The 25,417-nt window shown below is 37.2% G+C and overlaps 3 protein-coding genes across 3 annotated transcripts; all 3 read left to right on the top strand.

Moving 5' to 3' along the window:
• The first annotated feature begins 2,428 nt into the window (after positions 1-2,428).
• On the top strand, positions 2,429-6,093 carry LOC127416780 (DNA-directed RNA polymerase II subunit RPB9). Its single transcript, XM_051656333.1, has 6 exons — positions 2,429-2,579; positions 2,678-2,732; positions 2,981-3,054; positions 3,365-3,439; positions 4,966-5,017; positions 5,681-6,093. The coding sequence occupies exons 1-6, from the start codon at positions 2,518-2,520 to the stop codon at positions 5,741-5,743; spliced, it is 381 nt and encodes a 126-aa protein (XP_051512293.1). The 5' UTR covers positions 2,429-2,517; the 3' UTR covers positions 5,744-6,093.
• A 2,131-nt stretch (positions 6,094-8,224) lies between these two features.
• pglyrp5 (peptidoglycan recognition protein 5) lies at positions 8,225-11,027 on the top strand. Its single transcript, XM_051656330.1, has 4 exons — positions 8,225-8,362; positions 8,444-8,639; positions 10,325-10,443; positions 10,700-11,027. Exons 1-4 carry the CDS (start codon positions 8,293-8,295, stop codon positions 10,882-10,884), a joined length of 570 nt encoding a protein of 189 aa, XP_051512290.1. The 5' UTR covers positions 8,225-8,292; the 3' UTR covers positions 10,885-11,027.
• Positions 11,028-13,691: 2,664 nt separating this feature from the next.
• LOC127416768 (forkhead box protein G1-like) lies at positions 13,692-14,917 on the top strand. The gene has a single exon (XM_051656321.1). It carries the CDS (start codon positions 13,766-13,768, stop codon positions 14,915-14,917), a length of 1,152 nt encoding a protein of 383 aa, XP_051512281.1. The 5' UTR covers positions 13,692-13,765.
• The last annotated feature ends 10,500 nt before the right edge of the window (positions 14,918-25,417 follow it).

The following is a 25,417-nucleotide window of genomic DNA, read 5'->3' as shown; positions in this document are numbered from 1 at the left end:
GAAGAAGAAGGTTAAAGTTAAAGTGGAGATTGACTGAGCAGGGAGCAGAATTTATAGTAAAAAACAAAATTGATACTTAAATATTGATCTGTTTCTCATCCACACCTATCATGTCACTTCTGAAGACATGGATTGAAACACTGGAGTCATATGGATTACTTTCATGCTGCTTTTTGAACTTTTTGGAGTGTCAAAATTTTGGGACCCATTCACTTGCATTGTATGGATCAACAGAGCTGAAACATTCTTCTAAAAATATTTGTTTGTGTTCTGCAGAAGAAATAAAGTCATTCACATCTGGGATGGCATGAGGGTGAGAAAATGATGAGAGAATTTTCATTTTTGGGTGAATTTTCACTATCCCTTTAAATAGCACATATCATCGCACCGCATTACATTAAGTCCCACACGGCTTATATTCTTGGAAACATAAATGTAAATGCATAAATAAACATTTTTTTTTTTTAGCCCTAAAACTGTAAGACATTGTCATAGTTTTACTGATTGATTGATTGATTGATTGATTGTACATGAGCACATTTAACATTTTACTAAACACAGTTTAAAAATAAACATGCTAGTGGTATACGAAAAAAAAAGTATGAAATAAATACAGTACAGATTTGAAAGTGAGTCAACACTAATAGCATTACAGAAAAATATCTTACAGAGTAAATAGTTGCAGTGTTCATTTTGCTTTTATATTTTTACTTATGGATATTGTTTCCAAGTGTGTACTAATTTCAATTTTAAATTGTTCAAATACAGGCATTTTTCTGTCTAATTACTATATGCATATAATAACGACCCATTATAATAATGAAATCACATATAAATGCTACTACATTTTTATCATTCTCAATTGAAATACATTTTTAAAGTACACTCTAGAAACATGTTGTCTTGGACTTACACTGGCCCCTGGTGCCGAGGATGCAGCATCATTCAAATGAAATAGTTTTTAGTTACCTATAGAAATTCACTATTCGCAGTTAGCCATGATTAATTTATTTCCATTTAGAGGAGCATTTAAATATGAGGACGCACAAGATTACATGTGAAACATCAACTAATATGACATTAAAATGTGTTATCTATGACTTAATCCCTCATTCTATGAAGAGAATTCACACGAGATCAGTAAAACAAGCATTATTAACAACTCAATGATGATTTAATGTAATATATATGCAGTAGATAATGCTTAATTGTTATGTTTACATTTTGCATTCATGGTGCTAATGTGTTAGCATGCTATGTGGCCATAATATCCACCTATTACACTCTGTTATTGTAATTTATGGTGACCCTGATACCATTGCAAATATTTGGTGTATAAAGGAGTGTTAATGGATAGAATACAGACAAAGAATGTGATAGGAATATATTTGGGCAGATGTGTGAATGGCTTTCGGCTGCAGACAGCGGGCTCATATGAGTATTGTAGTAAATTTTATTCCTTTAATAGCCTACTACTAAAAATGGCATGACATGTTCTTGGAAAATGTCTCTACGCGAATGTTCGTACAGATGTAGGTAGTTTGCACCAGCTCACTAATAACTCTGCATGCCGACATGTTCATGTTGACTGATATTAACTGACTGAATGGGAATTAGCTGTCAGCCTCAAAGTGACCAATGGCAGTAAGGTGTTTAGCAGCGGGACAACAGAGCATTTCCGACTTCTCGCGTGAACACGCCGGTAAAATGATGTGTCAACTGCTGGCAGAAAACAATTTTTAAAAGTAAATAAAGTTTTAATTATCGATTTATTTTTTACACAGACGTATCAATTCAGTTCAAAAGATGTTAATTAATCGACTGGAGTCGTGTGGATTACTTTTATGCTGCCTAAATATGCCTTTTGGACCGTATAACAGCCAGCAGCCTGATGGCACCCATTTACATGCATTGTATGGACAATCTGAGCTGAATCTGCTTATAAAATCTTCACTTCGGTTCTGCTGAAGAAGGAAAGTCATACACATCTTGGATGGCTTAAAGGTAAGAATTTTCATTTTTGGGTGAACTAACCCTTTAACAGTTACTGATATTAAGTGATTAGAATTCGGCTATTCATGTGATTATAACATGGCAGCCCCGATGAGGGGGCCCTCTCCATGTAGAATGAAACAGCTTTTAAAAGGTTACTGATATGGCTTAAGTCTTTATGTCATTTGCTCATGATTTTATACAGTACATGCAGAATTTTTTAAATTACAAGTAATTTCTTTAGAGGTGGAACTTTTTAAATGTGGGAAAAATTACCGAGTGAACCTTAAACATAACATCCGATTCTTCAAAATGAACAACGTATTGGCTTCTGACATTATTAACACGACGGATGTTCCATTGTCCTCCGCCACGAGGAGGCGCTGTGATTTATATGCGTAACTCCAACCGGAACTCACGCATGCGCGTTAACTATTGTTTTCAGTCATTTCAACGGAGTGGATGAGGTTGTGTGCCCATTATCAGCTGTAAACACTTCATCACAGTTAAAACATAAAGTTGAACATGGATTTGGACGGTGGCACTTATGAGCCCGGGTTTGTGGGCATCAGGTTCTGTCAGGAGTGGTGAGTTTATGCTCTTTATTAGATAAGTTTGATTAAGTGTGTGTCACATGTGGGTGATGACAGTAGCAGATCTTATATGACTGTCTCTGTTTTTACAGTAATAACATGTTGTATCCTAAAGAGGATAAAGAAAACCGCATTCTGCTCTATGCTGTAAGTAGCTTTTTGTCAAACTCTTTTACACGTGTATCATGCCAGTCCATCTGAAGCTGCTCAAAGTACTTGTACACGTTTAATGTGTCTGTTGTATATGATGTGTATATTGTTAGTATATTTGTGGTTTACTATCACTACAGGACTGCAGTGGTGGTGGATCACAGATTTTTACCCACTGTTGTGTATGTGATGTAGTGACGAAGTTGTCTGATTTTGATATATGTATGTTTTTTGGATATCTTCAGTGCAGAAACTGTGACTATCAACAGGAAGCTGACAACAGCTGCATCTACGTGAACAAAATCACCCATGAGGTTGAGTAAGTGTCTTACAGTTTAATATTTTCTCATAGATTATCCACTTGGTTTAGTTGTCAGCTACTCTACAACTGGACATCACATGTCTTAATGGACATTGAAGGACAATTGTGTGCTTGTGCTCGTCTTTCAGTTGTTAAGAAAAAATGCATTGCTAGGTTCATGCTGGGGAGACACAGAGACTCTTCTTCCTAAATATTCTACCTTCCTGGATTGATAACAAAATACATTTTGGTACAAGAGAATTCTTACACCAAATAATTTTCATTAGTGTTTTTAGACACCTCTGACCTCTGCCCTCTTCTCTCCCAGTGAACTCACCCAGATAATTGCAGACGTGGCCCAGGATCCAACATTACCTCGGACAGAGGACCATCCATGCCCAAAGTGAGAGTTATACATACCTATCTCCGTGTAGACTCATAAAAACATGTTTGCATTTCTTGATTTGCCAATGATTAATTCACATTATTGCAAAGCTGTCATATTACTCAAGTGTGTTTTCTTACCTGTTATTATTATTTATAAATAATATTGCAGCTGTTTCTGAAAAAAATATTTATCTTTCATGCTGCCTGTGTTTTGAAATTATTATAATTCGTTATAATAAAAAAATTAATAAGATTATATAAATTGTAATATTATTATACAATTATTTTTATTATTCATATGGATATTTATACATAATATTGCAAATAATTTTAAAAAAATCTATTTTTTTTATTTCATGCTGGCTGTGTTTTGAAATTATTATAATTATTTATAATAATAATACCATTATATTAATTGTAATATTATATAGTTATAAAAAATTTTTTTATTTGTATTGTTATTCATGCATGATATCCAAACATTTTGGGGGAAAAAAAATCTCTTTTATGCTGGAAGTGTTTTTAAATTATTATAATTATTTATAATAATAACATTAATTCAATAATTTTTTATTATTTTGTAATATATTACTGTAACATTATTATTATTTATACTGGTATTTATAAATAAAATAGTAACTGTTTCGGAAAAATATTTATATTTCATGCTTGCAGTATTTTTAAATAATTATAAGTATTCATAATAATAACAGTAATACAGTTATATGAAATGTAATATATTATTATAAACAATTATTATCCATATTGTTTATTTATACATAATATGGCAACTTTTTTGGAAAAATCATATATTTCTCTTTTTTGCTGGCCGTGTTTTTGAAGTTATAATGATTTTAAAACACAATAATACAATTATATTCATTGTAATATTATATATTATTACACAATTATTATGTTCTGAATTGGTATTCATATGTAATACTACAAATTTGTATAAAAATTATCATTTTTTATTTTGTGATGGCAGTGTTTTGAATTATTATAATAGTAACAATAATAAAATTATATTGTAATATATTAGTATAACATTATTATTATTATTATTGTTCATATTGGTATTTATACATAAAATTGCAACTTTGTTGGAAAAATTATTTGTTTCTCTTTCATGCTTAGTGTTTTGAAAATATTATAATTAATAATAATAATTACAACAATTTGTATTATTGTTCTATATTATTATAAAGATTTTTATTATACAGTATACATAGGTATATATAAATAATATTGCAACTGATTTGGGAATTTTTTTTATTTCTCTTTCATGCTTGCAGTGTTTTGAAATTATTATAATTATGTATAATAATACAGTTATATTGATTATAATATTACATTTATTATTATACGTATTGTTATTTGTTGTAAATATACCACAAAAAAATAAATCAATTATATATATATATATATATATATATATATATATAAAACAAAACTACAATAATTATTTCATTTCAAAATAACCCCCAGAAAGCACATATGAAGCTGTGTCAGGCCATAGTGTAACAGAGTCTGTTGTTTTAGGTGTGGTCACAAGGAGGCGGTGTTCTTCCAGTCTCACAGCATGAAGGCTGAGGTAATGACAAGCATAATCACTGTTTACTGCTGCTGTTTAACATTAGTACCACAACAACACTCCCATGTGATGATTATTTGGTGAACAGTGGTAAACACAGCACTATTGTTCATCTGGGGTTCTAGTGGAGGTGCTTTGTTAATTATGAATGGTGTTTAACAACAATAAACTTGCATGCACGTAATGTGTTGTATCCGCTTGGCAGGTTTTGTGACTTTTTTTCCAGTTAAACAAACAAAGAATTGTTCCCAGTGTATAAATCCTCACAAATAATTGCTGTATGGGAAGATGGACAGCCTTTATTTTTTATTTTTTCATTTTTTCTGCTATATTTTCAGAATAAAAACATCTATTTCATTTGAAATTCATGTTTTGTAAGAAGCCATCAGCATTTTTAAGGGTTAAAATGCCTGTATTGGGTTGTTAAAATATCATTTTGGTTGTCACAAATAGTATAGTAAAATAAGGATTAGTATGTAATTGTAAAATGAAGTCAGTGTTTTGGTTTAATCTAGTAACCCTCTTCTTTACAAATATATGCCAAGACAAAATTTGGTTTCTTATTGTGATTTTCAGTACAGCATTATCACATTTAAAATGTAATAATAATAATATTTATAGGCTTTGTGTTGACATTTCTTGTGTCATAATACTGCTTTATAGGATGCCATGAGGCTTTACTATGTATGTACTGCTCCACACTGTGGCCACCGATGGACAGAATGAGGAAGATGAAGCAGAAGCGTGTGAATGAAGGAGGATGAGGCGTTCAGGGGTCCTGTGCCGCTATTGTTCCAGAACATTCCTAGAGAATATTTTTCAGTTTAGACATCAAGATCACATATTTAAAGTCTGAACAATTTTGTCAATGCCTCATTTGTAGGTCTCTAATGAATTTGTATACTGTAAGCTGGGGTTTATTTTTTTAATGGATCTCTCTGAAAGTTAGACAGATGTGTGAACAACTAAAACCAGTTTACAAAGAGAGACTCGTCCTCGTGTGTTTATAGTTGGTCATTTTATTTGTAAACATGGTGTATTTTTTGAAAGTTAGTAATAAAAATGACAAAAAGTGAGTTGTGATTTAATTTTCAATTGTGCTACGTTTAGCGTTGGATTAAGTGTGGGGGGGGGGGGGGGGGTTGTGTTGTACTTGATTATTATTATTTTTTTATGGGGGGTGGGGGGGGTTACCTCACCCTCATAACCCCTGGAAACTACACCCCTGACAAGTCTGGTTCATCTTTAGGAGCAATTTCCAAATGCCTTAGGAGCAATTTCCTTATTTTTTGGAGAAATGTCCTCTGGTCTGTTGAAACACAAATTGAACTATTTGGCCATAATGACCATCGTTATGTTTGGAGGAAAAAGGGTGAGGTTTGCAAGCCAAAGAACACCATCCCAACCGTGAAGCATGGGGGTGGCAGCATCATGTTGTGGAGGTGCTTTGCTGCAGGAGGGACTGGTGCACTTCACATAAATTATGTGGATATATTGAAGCAACATCTCAAGACGTCAGCCAGGAAGTTAAAGCTCGGTCACAAATGGGTCTTCCAAATGCACAATGACCCCAAGCATACCTCCAAATTTGTGGCAAAATGGCTGAAGGACGCAAAGTCAAGGAATTGGAGTGGCCATCACAAAGCCCTGACCTCAGTCCGATAGAAAATTTGTGGGCAGAACTGAAAAAGCATGTGCGAGCAAGGAGGCCTACAAACCTGACTCAGTTACACCAGTTCTGTCTGGAGGAATGGGCCAAAATTCCAGCAACTTATTGTGAGAAGCTTGTGGAAGGCTACCCAAAACATTTGACCCAAGTTAAACAATTTAAAGGCAATGCTACCAAATACTAATGAAGTGTATGTAAACTTCGAACCCACTGGGAACGAAATAAAAGCTGAAATAAATTATTCTATCTACTATTATGCTGACATTTCACATTCTTAAAATGAAGTAGTGATCCTAACTGACCTAAGACAGGGAATGTTTTCTATGATTAAATGTCAGGAATTGTGAAAAACTGAGTTTAAATGTATTTGGCTAAGGTGTATGTAAACTTCTGACTTCAAATGTAGATTTTTCACAGAAGTACGTTTGTCAATGATCAAACAACAGACAAAATGAAGACAAAAAGTATTTGTCTTGTCAAATGTTATTGAAACATGTCCAATCTTAAAGGAATAGTTCACCCAAAAATTAAAATTCTCTCATTTACTGACCCTCATGCCATCCCAGATGTGTATGACTTTCTTTCTTCTGCAGAACACAAATGAAGATTTTTAGAAGAATATCTCAGCTATTTTGGTTCTCACAATGCAAGTAAACGGTGGCCAGAAGCTCTAAAAAAAGCATAAAATGAATCCATATGACTCGTGGTTTAATCCATGTCTTCAGAAGTGATATGATAGGAGTGGGTGAGAAATAGATCAATATTTAAGTCCTTTTTACTATAAATCTCCACTTTCACTTCCACATACTTCTGTTTTTGGCGATTTGCATTCTTCAAGCATGTCGCCATTTACTGGAGAGAGAGGAGAATTTATCGTAAAAAGCACTTAAATATTGATCTGTTTCTCATCCACACCTATCATATCACTTCTGAAGACATTGATTTTACCACTGGAGTCTTATGGATTACTTTTATGCTGCCTTTATGTGCTTTTTGGACATTCAAAGTTCTGGTCACCATTCACTTGCATTGTATGGACCTACAGAGCTGAAATATTCTTCTAAAAATCTTTGTTTGTGTTCTGCAGAAGAAAGAAAGTCATACACATCTGGGACGGCATGAGGGTGAATAAATGATGAGAGAATTTTATTTTATTTTTTAATGTAATGAGAAAACACTTGTTTGGATGTTTTTGGTTTCACTGTACAAAAAAAAAAACATTATGGTTAACAACAAAAAAAAAAGATCACAAAGTATTATCTTTTTTTCATACTTCAGTAAATATGTACAATATTTAAATATTTGAAGTGATAATGATAGTGATAGTTGCCAGTCTTTCTGTGTTATGCAAAAGTTCAAGATGTTCTGCCAAGCTCATCAGCCGTCAGTTTTTGTAATTTTTGCAATGGCAAAACAGTTTTCTCTTCATGGTGGCATTTCCACTATGATCAATAAATGGCATATTTTCACCATACTTTCCTGTAGGACTCGCGACCCGGTTTCCTGCACTTGGAAAGTACGCGGAAGCTTGAGCACATGTTTGTTCCGCAACCTTTCTGTCAATGGCAGCTGAGTCATATGTTTCTTTGCATGCAACAAACAAGACATGTATTCTAGCCGATTAGTCGCTGGTTTGGGCGGACGCACACCTGGAGAAAACGCGGGCATGAGCGCAGGTGAGACCACAGATGTGATTGTCCAGAAGTATTTTTCTGTTGCTTATAACACGTCGATCTGATCAGACTGTTGTTTCGCAGTGGATATCGTGTCTCGGAGTGTTTGGAATGCTGCGGCTCCTCGGAAGAGGACAGAAATGACGGATCCAGCACGGAGAGTCATCGTGCACCACACGGCGCTCTGGTGCTGCAGTCAGCCGCGGGAGAGTCTCTCTCAGCTCGCTCACATCCAGCACATGCACATGCGAGAGCGGGACTTCGATGATATCGGTTACAAGTGAGATTGAAACAATTACACTTTTAACATTTGCCAACACTTTGCAACCGTGTTCATGTTACAGTGTTGTGACACGGGGCCATTGACAAATAAGGTTGTCCGAGCTGATAAAAATGAGAAATCTTCTCATAAGAGGGGTAATGTTGTTTAAAACTGATGTCTGAAATCTTTATTTACATCACATAGAAAAATCTGATATACGCCCATATATATGCAATTATAGTTAATCATTTTGGGCAATATTTATACAGCATATTCCACTAGGCCTATTTAGAAAAATAAAGGCTGTTACACAACTAATATGGAAAGGCCATTTTTGGAGTATTTTGACATACTGTATGTGACCTTTTAATATCACCGAAATCCATACATGAACATATATATCACTTATTAGTTTTGCATAAATTGCCGTATATCAGATTTCTTTATGGGATGTTGATTTCATAAATGTTTGAAAAACAATAATTTTATAACTTTAAAAATGTCAATGTAAAATGCATTAAAATATCTTACATGCACATTGAAAATGAGTGTACACAACTTAATCATTAGTTTCCAAAAAAAGTTTTCAAACATATTTTTACAAATACATTTGTTTTGTTTTTTTCAGTCATTAATATCAAGAAGTATTCTTATGGTTGCTCCTTTTGACCTGAACAAAATGTAACTTTTCACAAAATTGTTATATATATATAAAATTGTATTTTATTTTATTTATTTTTTTTATTCACACGCAGTCATGATGATCTAAAGGTTGTTGTTTTTGTCACATGACAACAGAGTGGCAATCTACATGTTGGTTACACTTCCTGACTTTGAAATTGGAGGACAAAAGTTTTTCAGATATTAATAACAGCCTATTTAAAAACAAAATATTGTCACTGCTTATTTTTTAAGAAATAATACTTAAACAGTATTCCAAACTTCCAACATTGTTTTCAAGAATTTATTTAAACAATATTTTTATTATATTTATTATTATTTTTATTATTATTATTAATATCACTATTATTATTAATATTATTTTTATTTATTTATTTTTTAACATTTTTTAACAAATATCAAAATGATTTGTTTTGTGTGAATTGCATTTTTTATGTATTTTGAATAATTTAACAGGTCTTTAAAAAATAACAGTCAAGACATTGACCCACATACGTACCTGATAATATGTTATTATTTTGTGGTGCTGATAAATACACGTTATTAGCATTGTTACTATGTTTACGCATATCGTAATATCAGTAACAAAAAAGTACCATCGTATGTTTTTTTGGCATGTACCCTTTGTAATCTTTGTCATCATTGGAGTACCATGTAAGTACTGTGGTATATGAATATGGTGATGATCATTTCATATGGTATCAAAAGAAGACCACATCTGACACCATCACTATCCTGCCAGAGTACTTTTAAAAGGGATGCGTAACACTGACACAGTGTTGTAAAGTGTTAAAAAAAAAAATATTTTTCATTGTATTGTTTTTTTTCACTCGTCAGGGGACACAGTACACAAATGTTTCAGCTTCACAGCTTTCCTCAGTGTGTGTCTTTTTTTGTTCTTAAAAAATCGAATAAAACCAAGACAAAATGCACAAATAAAAATGGATATTCTAGAATACACAAAGGACTGACCCATGCATTAAACACCCACTTATACTCTGCACTGTCTGTACCTTCTCAAGCTTTCTGATCTCTGGAGATGGGACAGTGTATGAAGGGCGAGGATGGGGAGTTGTAGGAGCTCATGCAAAAGAACACAACTTAGATTCAGTTGGCATCGCCTTTATGGGCAACTTCAGTGGTGAGAACAGTCCTACCAATCACATTAATTTTCATCTTATATTTATTTTACAGTGTGGTGTTTACACTGAATTTATTGTATTTGCTGTTATTTTCTATATCAATATGTATAATAATTTCATGGTGCTTCGGCAATAAAGCATTCTACTATAACTGTCTGTTTAAATTAAACTATTAGGGGTAAAGATGCCAAGCAAGTGAAATTATTTTTGTCTTTTGATCACAGAGAACCTATTTTTTATTCTATTTCTCTGCAGATGAACGGCCCAGTTGTGCATCACTGTCTGCTCTGCAGAGACTGCTGCATGTTGGAGTGCTTCAAGGTCATTTGCAGCTCAATTATGTGATTTTGGGACACAGAGACTTGGCAAACACTGAATGTCCAGGGGAACATTTATACTCTGCACTACCAAAACTAAAAGACCAACTCAGAAGTCACTGACTTTTTTTCTTTCATTTGTTTTTCATTTATTTCTGTTGCACTGGACTCCTGCTGTATATATGTAGCACTGTAAGTGAAAGTGAATGCTTTGGATCTTACCGTGTTGGGTTGCACATTAAATGAATTGACAACGTTTTTTTGCATCAAGATGTTTTTGCCTCTGATTTTTGTGTGTTTAGTTCTCTAATAGCATTTATGCTTTAACATTTAAATCAATTAACATTTTTAAGCCTTGTGACCCTTGTTAAACTGCCTGGTCAAAAAAGGGAATGCTTATGGATTGATGGAATTTCTACCATAATTTAAAACCAAGCGTTAAAAGCTTGAATAAGAATCCTCCTCTGTCTACATCGGACGCAAGCGGCACGACTCGTCAAAAGGAAATAGCTCCCATAATAATCAATGATGCAGAGCTACTCCAACCACTTTATTATCCCATCTGAAATACAATTATTTTACTTACCATATATCGTAAGTGAGAATGTTTCATTTAGAACGCCGCTTCTATTTGACATTACATTTTATTACATTTAATTTCTTTATACTGTACAAGATTATTTGAATATTTTTCTGTGAATCTATTAATTACTCACCAAAACTCAATGGTACACACGTCACTTAGAACTCCTGAATATTGCTACCTGTAAACACTATACGCAAATAAAATTTCTCTTTAAAACATCTTCGATTCTAAGATTTCTGCGTGTGAGCTCAGTGTCAATGAATTTATGTTCACTATTATCCTACTCAGGCTAATACGTCTTATCTGCAGGCCTACTTTATCTTTCTTAATTTGTTATTTATTAAAATTTTTGACTACTCTATTTGAACTATTATTTTACTTTATTAGCTGTAAGCTCCTTTGCACTACTTTTATATGCTTTAGTAGGCCAAATAGAAATCAATTGTTTGTCATACAAATAAAGCAAATGAAACTGAGAATGTAATTGTCTACAACTCCAACATAAAAGTATCAAACATACCCTGAATCTATGGTTTTTGGACATGCACCTCGGTAATTCCATGATTTGAAATTCATTGGCAATGCCACATGATAGTACTTGTTTAATCTAGACAAGCCAATACACCAAAGTGCCATGGTATTATCACCTGATAACATCACTTTTATGAACTTTTTGCTGCTATAACAAAAAATATTTTGTGGTTAAGTAAATCTAGCAGAAATGAACATTTAAGCAAGGACTTGAAAATATTAGGCTAAGTAAATTCTACATTCAAATATGTCAGAATGAATGCAGCTGCTCATAAGTAAATATTATTTATAATTGATAGTTATCTTTACAATGTGTCATCATGTATCAGTCCTAAAGTAGAAATCCTTGTCATATTTATTTGATTATTTGAGTAAATTTCATTGGCAAATTAAATAAGTAAACTTAACTTTTCAAAGCTGATTTTCCCAGCATGCACTGGGCTTGAATAATGAATAAGCTTGTATGGTTTCACTATTTGCAAGTTTATTTACACCACTTAATTGTTAATTTTGTTGTTACGTTTGGCAACTTCTTCTTTTGTGCAGTCTGAAGTTCATTTTCTACTCAAAATGACTTGTTCATGATCAAAAAGTTATCTGTTGATTGTCACCATCATGGTGTTTTGTGCACCAAGTGCTGAGCTTTGCATGCAGCACCTGACATTGTTTCAAAGTGATGTAGTCTCATTGATAATAGAACATGCATTAAACTTTCTCACTTTTATATGTCATGTGCTGCATGTCATGATTAAACGTGTTTGTAAGAAAAGTTTATTTTAATACCAAGTACAGTACTGTGCAAGTCTTAGGTATTTAAGATGTTTCACAAAAGCATTTGTCTTAAGATGGTTATTTATATCTTCAGCTTTAGTGTGTCAATAGGAAATATAAATGTTAGACTCCCAAACATTACTTTTGCAAATAGAAAATATTAGAATAGAAGAACAGGGAGCCCAGCAACAGATGTCATGGCCCCCACAAAGCCCCCCACTGAACATCGTGTCAGTCTGAGATTACATAAAGAGACAGAAGTAACTGAGACAGCCTAAACAGATAGAAGAACTGTGGTGAATTCTCCAAGAAGCTTAGAACATCCTATCTGCCAACAACCAAGAAAAACTGTGTCCAGGTGTACCTAGGAGAATTGGTGCTGTTTTAAAGGCAAAGGTGTCACACTGACTTTGTATGACATTAAGTGATACATGAAAACTATTTATGGCATTATTTTTGAAGACATCCTCACTATGCAACATTTTTCATAAGTGCCTAAAACTTTTGCACAGTACTGTATATAATATTTGTATAAGTAAATGTTTGGCTACTGTATTTGCTGAAATGTTTAAGTTATATGTACTCCCTCCCTCCCTCTAATCAATACTATGTCATGAAGTTAAAATTTTACTTAATTCTGCACCAGTGAAAAACTGTGTGCAAAAACGTGCGCAATAAAACGTAAGTAGCCTACTAGTAATTTTTTCAGCGCAGCGGGCATTCTCAAGAGATTAGCCTTCTTGTCCATCCTAAAAGTGTTGTCGTATCTGCCCTCCTTAGCATACAGTCTTTTGCCTCCCTCGTTTTTTCCCGGCATCCAGCCAGATGAATGTGTAAACAGAAGGGAAGGGCAGGAGCTGAGAGGCGGTCTCAGGTGAGAGGCTTGAGTTTCACGGGCTTCCGAAGTGTTATAATTGAGTCTTTGAGTTCACTGATCAGTCACAGAGATTGGCTGTGCGGGAAACTTATCAGATCTTTGTGTTTTCCTCAAGCCTTCTCTAAAGAATGCATGCGCACTTTTTAGGGTGTTTGGTGACGCGCAGGTGCCGCTTTGGTTGTACTTGAATTTCTAAGTATATTTGGACGCCTTTAGATGCGTGTTTTGTGTTGTCAGACATGGAGGAGAGGAAAGCCCCCTTAAGTTTTTTCCACAAGTCCTCTTTCAGCATCAGCAGCCTGCTGCTCCGACACGAGCGGGTGATGAGTGACTGCGGCGCCGCGCCGGACGCTCCGCACTCCCGTGCTGCAAAACCGCCGCCGCGCTCCCATCCGTCTGCGGGAGATCATGGAAAATATGTCGATTTCGACGAGAGATCCGAAAAGCCGAAGCGTACGATTCGAGAGCGGAGCGAAGCGGCCCGACAGGATAAAAAAGAGCCCGGAGAGGTTGGACAGTCAACAGATGCGAAAGAGAAGAAGAATAAACCCGAGAAGCCGCCGTTCAGTTATAACGCGCTCATCATGATGGCCATCCGCCAGAGCCCGGAGCGACGGCTCACCCTCAACGGCATTTACGAGTTCATCATGGGCAATTTCCCGTACTACCGCGAAAACCGGCAGGGCTGGCAAAACTCCATCCGACACAACCTGAGCCTCAACAAGTGTTTCGTCAAGGTTCCGCGCCACTACGACGACCCGGGAAAGGGCAACTACTGGATGCTGGACCCGTCCAGTGATGATGTGTTCATAGGCGGCACCACCGGGAAACTCCGGCGCCGCCCCACCGCCGCGTCCCGGGCCAAGCTAGCCATGAAGAGAGGTGCGCGGCTGTCCTCCGCCACGGCCACCGGACTGTTCGCGAGCTCGTTTTATTGGCCGGTTCCGCCGTTCGTGACGCTCCAGCATCCACACCCGAGCCCCGCGTCAGCGGCGCCTTACATCGGAGCGTCGGTTCTGTCTCAGAGCTCGCATCACTTCGGTCCCGGCGCCGAGAGACTCCTCCCGTCCGGTCAAGAGGCGAGTTATTACGGGATGGGCTGTGAGCAGCGCAGGCACCATCAGCAGATGACCTCCTCCTCCTCTCCTCTGACTCTGCCCTCTCCCTGCTCTTTCAATTTACTCTCCAATCAGTCGAGCTACTTTTACTCTCATCAGGTGCCTCACACAGCTGGACTTTCCCCCTGGTCGCAGGAGGACTCTTGCCTCTCCAAAACACCTTCTGGGCAGTTTTTTTCTGGAAAACCCTCTCCTTCTGATTACATTGGAGGACTGTGCACAGACATTCCCAGTTACTTCCCGCATTTTAACACAGCCAGCTCCATGCACTGAATAGCTTTGTTTACATGTGTTTTGTTTGGTATAAATTCAGCTGTCAAAAATCATGATGTCATTTCATCTCAGATAGACAACTGGAAAAGCAAATGCCCGATTATAATAAGGTTTTTTATGATTTAAAAATAAAATAATAATAATAATAATAATAATAATAATAAATATTAGTATTATTATTATTATGATAACACTTTACAGTGCATTAGGTATCATGAACAAACAATTAACAATATACTTTTACAGCATTTATTAATCTTTGCTAATGTTAACTAATAAAAATACAATTGTTCATTGTTAGTTTATGTTAGTTCATAGTGCATTAACTAATGCTGACAAATACAACTTTTGATTTTAAAAATGTATTAGTATATGTTGAAATTAGCATTAATTAAAATTAATAAATGCTGTAAAAGTGTCGTTCATTGTTAGTTCATGTTAACTAATTTTGTTAACTAATGTTAACAAATGGAACTGTTTTGTAAAGTGTTACCATAATTATTATTTCTATATTATTATGCCTGTAGAAAAGCTGGTAGACTATGTGGAAATTATCACAAAATATTTTCACTTGAAAGACTATGTAAGCTGTGGTCGTCTAATATGAGAAAAGCATTAGGCCAATATCAGGCAAAACTCACACTGTAGAAACTGAAATAGGACTGGTGCAGACACTGGATAGATCCACTCACAGCAAAATTATTTGTGGGTGATAAATAAAACTTAACCTATGAGGCTTTTTTTCCCCATGAATATAACTTGAGACAATCAGTTATGCTTTTTATCCAACAATCAATCTTATGTGAAGCCACATTGTTTTGTGGCCAAAACAAATTTTTATTACAATAAATGTTGGAAAATTCTAATTGATTGTTCACTATTAATTTTATTAATTGTTTTGTAATTGCTAGTTTTCACAGTTTCATTTATCCCGGGCCAAAAAGCAATTCTAATGGGACAAAACTATTTACCTATTTTAAGGTACATATGGTTTAACAAAACGGTCTGCCGAGTAGAAAAGCAATGCACTTCTATAAAAATAAAACAATCTTGTTTTGTCCTTACCACCTATACGTTTTGATGCTGGCTAGTTCAGACCATTATTTCAGACTGAGCTGAGTAGTTGGATAAGGTGTACAAAAAATATGAACTGCATGATTCTCTTCAGCCCCGGGTGCTTTTCCATGTCAGATGTCTTCGTGTTGTTCAGTATTTAGTCATCCACATAATCGTCATAGATATTTCTTTTAGAAACTATTTATAAACAATTCATACTGTAGCCTTTCACACCCTTCAGAACTTGGCCTCCAGTTTTGTCTTGGCCCAAACATGTACCCACTAAAATGAAATAAATGTTTTGGAGGAACAGACTTTTGTTTCATGAATTGTTCTTTAGAGATCATTGCAGTTATTTTTTGCAGGCACAGGGAAAGTAACTATTGAAAATGTGAAATTTAAAATGAGCTTTCTAAAAATTCCTAAAAAATGTTCAAATGTAAATTCTCCTAATAACTCATTACTTGTTTGTTTAGATTTCACTTAAAAAATAAGAGAAAACAACACCATTTGTGTATTGTTTATGAACATTTGAGATCGTTAATTTTTAATAGTCTTTCTTTTGTAAGGCATTTTAGTAAGCTCTGTTTAAAAAGTTTAAAACAGACAAATGTCCCTATGCGATACATAGCAAGAATTGGGGGTTACTTGTGTGATAAAATAGATTCTTATAGGAAAGAAAAATCACAAATGACCTCTTTAATATCTCAGTTATTTCTCAAAGACAGCAATGAGCAAATGAAAGCTTTTCCCCTGTGAAATCTCCTCTAGAACTTGTTGATTAAATATAAATAATGTTTCAAACTGCGCTTTGATTTAGCCAACATAAAACATTTCTATATGAACACAAACATTTCCCATCAAATTCTTCCAAGATCAAATAATCCGAGCTATGCTTGCTATCCACATTAATTATATAGCTCTATACTCTATATGTCAATAATTGTCTTTTATTTTTCCATAGGTATTTTAGGAAAAACGTCTGACAAGGTTAATACTTGAATGAAACTAATTTGAGAACCCCTGAGCTATGAAAGAGCAGCATCTGAACAATACAATTTCTCCTCTGGGTCATCATCAATTGATTCTGCAATACAAGGAGTTGCCTAAAGGACTGTAATGTATAGAGTAAAACCAACATTTTACAACATGATTTATGTGTATTAAAGTATAGATATAACCTAATAAAAAACAGCTGAACTGATGATGTTTGAAAATACAGTGCTTACTCTCTGACACACACACACACACACACACACAGAAACTGTGTGAGGCTCCCTAGAGTATGATCACAACCTCAGCTCAGTTATGAAGTGGATCTCCTTTTTCAAATGGGTGAGGAGAGATTAAAAGAGATGATAGAGGGAAGTCAGAGAGAAAGAGAGAGAATTCAACCACAGCACGCTAGAAATAAAATTCACTTTCATCAGATTACACCACTTCAAATAGACACAAGTGGTTTTTCACATTTGAACAAGATGCTGTAATTGAGTGAGCTAGATTAAAAGTGTTGCCCTTGAACCAAGGAAACCAATGACTGAGTACTGATTTCACTTCACAGAATGACCGAAGAGTCAGCCTTATGTGCCCTCGTTTAAGTGATCAAGGATTACATGCCATATACTGCAGGTAAGTGCTTTAAAATGTTGATATTTACAGGTTTTGGCTGATTTAATGTCATTTTATGCCATCACTGAGAATACATTTTTATATGTTCCAAAAAAATCAACAAAAAAAACGTAATACTACAAAAATACAAAATCACAAAAATAATCTAAAGCTGTGTCCCAAATGACGCACTATGCACTGCACACTCACACTAGTGTATATATATATACACACAAGTTATCTAGTGGATTCTCAAAGAAAGTATAGAATGGTCTCAAATGGAAAAATAATGGTGCATCCCAAACTACACACTTATGCATTATTCTACATCATTTTGTAGTGTAAGTAGTGCAAATAGTATGAAAGCACTGAAAATGCAATACGAGTACTTGGATGCTATACTTCAAGTTTTAGCATGGAATGTTGGACACTTCATGCACTCAGCGCTTGCGGCTTGCTGTACGTAGCGAAAGGGGCAGAGTTACCTTGCTGCATTGCAGTCTAACAAAACAATTGACCCTTCGCTAAGCCCCACCTTAAAAGCGCTTCTGACCAATCCTGTTTTAGCAACTGTTGTCCTGCCGCCATTACTCTGACATGCGTTTGCTATTTTCCAATGACAGCCTATAATGTGTATTTAAAAATTTAAAATTTAAAACACGTTGTTGCCGGGTTACCCATAGAGGATACCCACAGTGTTTTTTTATTAAATTTTTTATAATCTTTAAATTAATCCAGAGAAAAGCATATTACGGATTAAACTGTGTCAGCCCTCATACCGAAATTAACATTTAACATCTGCAACGATATCTACATTTGGTAAATTAAAGCTAATAATTGAACGTTAATTCATTTATGTACCTATTCAAGTCATAGTAAAAGTGATAGTAAATAAACAGTTCACAACATCAAAATGAGTGTGTTATGAGATGTTATAAACAGCCCTGTTCACTTGTGCTAATGTTATTAGATGTGTAATCGCTATTAAGTGAAGTTTTTCTCTTTTCAAGTGACTGTAATACATTTTTGCCTTGATTCTGATTCACAGTCTCCACAGTTTTTAATCAAATTACTGTGTAATTAAACACACATCAAATTATTTTACAAAAACTTGCATTACAATGTCACTCTTCATACCAGCACACAGAAAAATATTATCCATTCCATTTATGAGAATATTTAGCCAAAAAAAAAAAAATGCACCGTCCATGGCAATCTCCCTTTCATTCCAATGGGAAGTTCTGCAGAGCTTGTCAGAGTTAGCAACTGTAACTAAGGGGGCGGAGCTTAGCGAAGGGTCAATTTTAAATATGTAAGGTAGTGGTATATGTAATGAGGAATGTAGCAGCTTGCAAAACTTCAGATGATACAGCACCTTACAAATGTGAGTTGAATGCTTTACCATCACCCCACACTGTTTGAATATGTATGTTGTTTTAAATACAAGTGTTGAACTGAGGTGGTTAACGCGCTAAAGCTAGCATTGCATGCGGCTGAAACATCATTTCTGTCAACCGTTAAACCGAGAATGCTTCCACATATTAAAAATATGTTAAGTGTTAAATTTGGGACAATACTAAACTTTGAAAATTCATACACTACATGGCAAAGTGCATAGTGTATATTGTAAGAGCATATAGTGCATAATTTGGGACACAACAGTTTTTACTACATGGAAGCATCTGTCCTTTTACGAAGTAACGTTTCAAAGGCACGTGATGTGTTGCTGCTAGCTTTAGCACTGTGGCGAGGGTGTGGTTGAGCATCCGTCCAGGGAGAGGGGAAGCGGTAAGGATTCATCCCTGGGTGATAATTAGGTCTAACAGCTGTTTCTTGTTGCTGTAATTCAGGACGAGCAATAAGAGGAGCCCATGCCAGAACACAGGGGAGGGAGAGAGCTACACAGCAGTGCCCATGATAGAGTGTTGGTACCAGTCCATTGAGTGTTTATTGTACTGAATAAAGAGTTTAACTTAACTGAACCCCGCTTCCTCATTCCAACAACATCCAGTCCTGTTTTTTTGGACTCAAGATGGTGCAGAGTATGGCTGCTGCGTTGCGAGCTCCAACACAACATGGTAGTGTTTTGTTTGTTTTGTTTACAGTTCTTATGTTTTTTTGTCTTGGATGTTGTCTGCCTTATTGTCTATGACAGACTAACACTTTTGGACATTGGTTCTGCAATTACACACAGTAAACCGGACTTCAAATTCCTCAATGCCGACCCGCTGTTCACAAACACACCAGCGGAGCCCTTTGTCTGGGCAGCCCGGCCGCAAAAATGCAAAAGGAAAAGGGGAAACAGAGCCGGCATTCTCATCAGAGTAAGACGTCGTGCAAATCGACCCCCGCTACCCAGTATTCTACTAGCAAATGTTCAGTCTCTGGACAACAAGCTCTGCGAGCTGATAGTGCGGATTTCTTTCCAACGAGAGACGAGGGACTGCTGCATTACCTGCCTTACGGAAACTTGGATGTCTGCTGAGATTCCAGATTCAGCCATTGAACCCACGGGGTTCTCCGTGCACTGAGCGGACAGAGCGAAAGACCTCTCCGGTAAAAGTAGAGGTGGTGGTGTATGTTTTATGATCAACAAATCCTGGTGTGATCAGAGGAACGTATATTCTATCAAGTCTTTCTGCTCTCCTGATCTGGAATTTCTCATGCTTCTGTGTCGACCATTCTGGCTACAAGGGAATTCACAGTGGTCATTATCACAGCTGTGTACATCCTGCCACAAGCCGACACAGACCGGGCACTCAAGGAACTGTATGGGATTATAAGCAAGCAGGAAGCCACGCATCCTGAGGCCACGTTCATTGTGACCAGGGACTTTAATAAAGCCAGTTTCCAAAATACCACCAACACATTCGTTTTAACACACGAGGGGACCGGGTTTTGGACCATTGCTACTCTCCCTTCCGGGACGGCTACAAATCCCTCCCCCGCCCACCATTTTGCAAATCGGACCACTCTTCCATTCTGCTTCTGCCCGCTTACAGGCAGAAACTGAAACAGGAAGCACCCACCCTCAGAACAATCCAGTGCTGGTCGGACCAGTCAGACTCTATGCTACAAGACTGTTTTGATCACGCGGACTGGGAGATGTTCCGGTCTGCCTCTGATGACGACATCGAGCTTTACGCTGATAGTGTAACGTGTTTCATCAGAAAGTGCATAGAGGACGTTGTTCTGACCAGAACAATACAGATCTACCCAAACCAAAAACCTTGGATTAATAGCGATGTTCGCGCGGCACTTGATGTGCGGACCTCCGCTTTTAATTCCAGGAACGTGGAGGAGCATAAACAAGCCAGTGATTGCTCAGAAGAGCAAAACTTCAGTACAGGAACAAGATTGAAGGACAGTTCAACATCACCAACTCTAGAAGCATGTGGCAGGGAATTAATATCATCATGGAGTTTAAAGGGAATAAAAACTCCGCTGTGAACACCGCTGCCTCTCTCCCGGATGAGCTAAATACTTTTTATGCTCGTTTCGAGGGAAATAACACCGCCCTCGCGGAGAGCGCTCTTGTGGCCGAAGCTACAGAGGTTAGTTCACTCACCGTCTCTGTAGCGAATGTAACCCGATCCTTCCGACGGGTGAATATCCGCAAAGCTGCAGGTCCAGACGGTATTCCGGGCCGCGTCATCAGAGCGTGCGCGAACCAACTGGCTGGTGTTTTTACGGACATTTTCAACCTTTCCCTCTCTTTGTCTGTAGTCCCCACATGCTTAAAAACGTCCACCATTGTGCCTGTTCCAAAGCAATCAAAAATCACTTGCTTAAGTGACTGGCGTCCTGTTGCTCTGACCCCCATCATCAGCAAATGCTTTGAGAGACTAATCAGAGATTACATCTGCTCTGTGCTGCCTCCATTACTTGACCCATTGCAGTTTGCTTACCGCAACAACCGCTCCACTGATGATGCCATTGCATCTACAATACACACTGCTCTCTCCCACCTGGAAAAAAGGAACACTTATGTGAGAATTTTGTTTGTAGACTACAGCTCAGCATTCAACACCATAGTGCCCTCCAAGCTTGATGAGAAACTCCGGGCTCTGGGCTTAAACAGCTCACTGTGCAGCTGGATCCTGGACTTCCTGTCAAGCAGACGCCAGGTGGTTAGAATGGGCAGCAACATCTCCTCATCACTGAACCTCAACACTGGAGCCCCGCAGGGCTGTGTTCTCAGCCCACTCCTGTATTCCCTGTACACACATGACTGTGTGGCAACACACAGCTCCAATGCCATCATTAAGTTTGCTGATGATACGACGGTGGTAGGTCTGATCACTGGCAATGATGAAACAGCCTACAGAGAGGAGGTGCACACTCTGACACACTGGTGTCAGGAGCACAACCTCTCCCTCAACGTCAGTAAGCCAAAGGAGCTTGTGGTGGACTTCAGGAGAAGAGATAGAGAACACAGTCCCATCACCATCAATGGAGCACCAGTGGAGAGAGTCAGCAGCTTTAAGTTCCTGGGTGTCCACATCACTGAGGAACTCACATGGTCCATCCACACTGAAGCCATTGTGAAGAAGGCTCATCAGCGCCTCTTCTTCCTGAGACAGCTGAGGAAGTTTGGAATGAACCGCCACATCCTCACACGGTTCTACTCCTGCACTGTAGAGAGCATCCTGACTGGCTGCATCTCCGCCTGGTACGGCAATTGCACCACCCACAACCGCAAAGCACTGCAAAGTGTGGTGCGAACTGCCAGACACATCATCTGAGGTGAGCTTCCCTCCCTCCAGGACATATATACCAGGCGGTGTGTGAAAAAAGCTCGGAGGATCATCAGAGAATCCAGCAGAGGATCATCAGAGACTGCTACCATCAGGCAGGCGGTATCGCAGCATCAGGACCTGCACCAGCCGACTTCATGATAGCTTCTTCCCCCAAGCAATCAGACTTTTGAACTTTTGATCTCCCATGATCAAAACACATCAGCACTGCACTTTATTACTCTTACTCTTATATCTCACACCGGACTGTCATAAATTATATTATTATTATATTATATTCTCTCTTAAAAACACACTGGCAACTTACTATCAGCTGACAGCCTGAATGTCAATACAGTACAATACAATCTACTCTACATTTTATATATACTATAAATACTTTTTTATTGTATAATGTGTATCTATATTGTGTGTATTGTATACTGTACATTGTATGTTGTTATTTGTATATTGTGTTGTGTGTAATTATGTGTATATTAGATTTTAAATTGCGTTGTAAATCTGATGTTTATTGTAAATTGGTATATGTCTCATCACTGTCACGACTACTATGTTGCTCGGAACTGCACCCAAGAATTTCACACACTATTGCACTTGTGTATATGGTTGTGTGACAATAAAAGTGATTTGATTTGATTTGATTTTGATTTGATTTGACAAGCATGTTCAAACTCAGTTAAACACTTCAAATAATGTACATATTCACACAGTGTGGGGTGATGGTAATGCATTCAGCTCACGTTTGTAAGGTTCTGTTTTCACAGAAGTCTTGGTAGTTCACCATTAATTACTATTGTTTTGTCAGGCCAGCATTGTAGCCCCGCAACTCCACCTCTTCCACTACATAGGTCACACTGTGACCCCTGAGAGCATGAATCTTCCAACATTACACATTCTGCTATTTCAGTTGAAGAAGTACATCATACCGCTACACTCAGTACTCTTCTGTTCGTCACATTTTCAGTGTGAACATACTACTCATACTACTTACACTTCAAAATGGCATAGAATAGTGCAGATGTATGCGACTTGGGACGCACCTTAAGAGTGTAACACTATTATTTTAGTCTTGATATCTCAATTTTTTTTTAAAGATGTTTATTAATGGATTTGGAAGCATAGCGGTAGTTCTAAAGGGAAGACTCGTAGTGTCTGTTACATCATTCCCCATTCATAATTTTGTTTAATCAATCATATCACTCCTATCGTTTTACAGGTCTATGAACAGCCCACCGTAATGCTGCCTTCAGTGTGCTGATGTGGCAAATCGCCTCCACCCCTCCACCACCAGTTGAGTCCCTGTTCTTCTACGGGGGGGTAGGCTTCTCGCCCCCGCCGTCTTCCCCAGCAGGTTTTGATGGTTCGCTTAAGAATCTCTAATTTCTTATGACAAAGAACTTTATTATTCATTCACTGTTATTTATCAATCAAAATAAACTACTGAAACGCACTACTGTTCTGAGTCTTTCTGGTAGAAATGACAGTTTGTAGGTTAGACCTTGGCAGACTAGAAATTCTTACGCTGCTTTGCTACTGCTAAGAGCATACACAGACATGATACAATGAACATGAACATGCTGCTGTGGCTGAAACAAAAAATTTAAACAGGTGTCGTTGGGGAGGAGGAGGATGGTAAATGCAAGGAAAGCTCTCATAGTGTGCTGCAGTGAGACTCCTGCGCCAGTCTAGCAACTGCGATTGGGATGAATGTTGATGCTAACAGAAAGCTTTCTCCAGATAGTATAGAAAACCCTGACAAACTCCTGTTCGAAATGTTTATTGTTGCATAATGTACACACTATTTTAAAAAACACAACATTGCTGTGAAGACTATGAAGTAAACTTGCATTCCATTCTGAACATATCTTTCTACCAAATATTTCAGTGATATAAAATCAACATCTGACAAAGAGTAATCACACTCATCTGAATGCTTAGTTGCAGTTACACATTATGTTATGTCATATATACCCTGGTGAACTTTCCCTCACCTCCCAATAACACCTGATATAAATTAAGAGAGCACACGGATGTGTACAGACACCACTCAGGACAGGCTTGGAGCCTTTCCCTCATCAAACAAAGAGTGCTTTATGAGGACATGATGCTGTTTCACCATATCAGGTCCAATCTCACACACACGGGCAGCTGCAGTCAACACTGATGGCTTTAAGCACGCTTCACTGTAACCTTACAGGAAAAATGTTGGCAAACTACATTCTCTGATGCAAAAGATAAGCATAATATTTATATAACTGCTGAGTAATCACATAATTATTCTGCAGGGATACGAGAGGCGGAAATGAGGAGAGAAACAGATAGACAGGTGAAGAGATGTCCTGAGGCGACTGTAAGTTGATACTATTCTCCATTAATTTGAGTAATAAATAACGTCATCCTTTTGACAGGCTAATGATCTCTACACCTCTCAGTCACAGTATATACAGCCTGCAAAACAAACAGGTGAGATATAAATCAAAACCTGTCGAGCATGTGCTACTCCACATGATGTCCTGAGGCCGGAACAGTATAACTGTCCACTGAGACCTGCTGGTGAGACCACACACACACACACACACACACACACACGTTGGGTTTTCATGTTTTATGAGGACTCTCCATAGACATAATGATTTTTATACTGTACAAACTTTATATTCTATCCCCTAACCCTAACCCTACCCCTAAACCTAACCCTCACAGAAAACTTTCTTCATTTTTGCATTTTCAAAAAACATCATTTAGTATGATTTATAAGCTGTTTTCCTCATGGGACTGACTGATTGTCCCCACAACGTCAAAAATTTCAGGTTTTACTATCCTTGTGGTGACATTTGGTCCCCACAACATAGGGAATACCTGGACACACACACACACACACACACACACACACACACACACAAACACACACACATCCACATGATGTCCTGAGGCCGGAACAGTATAGCTGTCCACTGAAACCTGCTGGTGAGACCACACACACACACACACGTTGGGTTTTCATGTTTTATGAGGACTCTCCATAGACATAATGGTTTTTATACTGTAAAAACTTTATATTCTATCCCCTAACCCTACT

This window comes from Myxocyprinus asiaticus, chromosome 26 (genome assembly GCF_019703515.2).
Source record: "Myxocyprinus asiaticus isolate MX2 ecotype Aquarium Trade chromosome 26, UBuf_Myxa_2, whole genome shotgun sequence".
Classification (NCBI taxonomy): domain Eukaryota; kingdom Metazoa; phylum Chordata; class Actinopteri; order Cypriniformes; family Catostomidae; genus Myxocyprinus; species Myxocyprinus asiaticus.
Note: the sequence above shows the minus strand (reverse complement) of the source record. Positions and strands in the feature narration are given on the sequence as shown.

Excerpts from the sequence above, each read along its gene's own strand:
- LOC127416780 (XM_051656333.1), top strand. The coding sequence starts at position 2,518 with ATGGATTTGGACGGTGGCACTTATGAGCCCGGGTTTGTGGGCATCAGG. Across the intron at positions 2,580-2,677 it reads ATCAGGTTCTGTCAGGAGTG|TAATAACATGTTGTATCCTA; the intron begins GTGAGTTTATGC and ends CTGTTTTTACAG. Across the intron at positions 2,733-2,980 it reads ACCGCATTCTGCTCTATGCT|TGCAGAAACTGTGACTATCA; the intron begins GTAAGTAGCTTT and ends GGATATCTTCAG.
- pglyrp5 (XM_051656330.1), top strand. The coding sequence starts at position 8,293 with ATGTATTCTAGCCGATTAGTCGCTGGTTTGGGCGGACGCACACCTGGA. Across the intron at positions 8,363-8,443 it reads AAACGCGGGCATGAGCGCAG|TGGATATCGTGTCTCGGAGT; the intron begins GTGAGACCACAG and ends GTTGTTTCGCAG. Across the intron at positions 10,444-10,699 it reads CTTTATGGGCAACTTCAGTG|ATGAACGGCCCAGTTGTGCA; the intron begins GTGAGAACAGTC and ends ATTTCTCTGCAG.
- LOC127416768 (XM_051656321.1), top strand. The coding sequence starts at position 13,766 with ATGGAGGAGAGGAAAGCCCCCTTAAGTTTTTTCCACAAGTCCTCTTTC.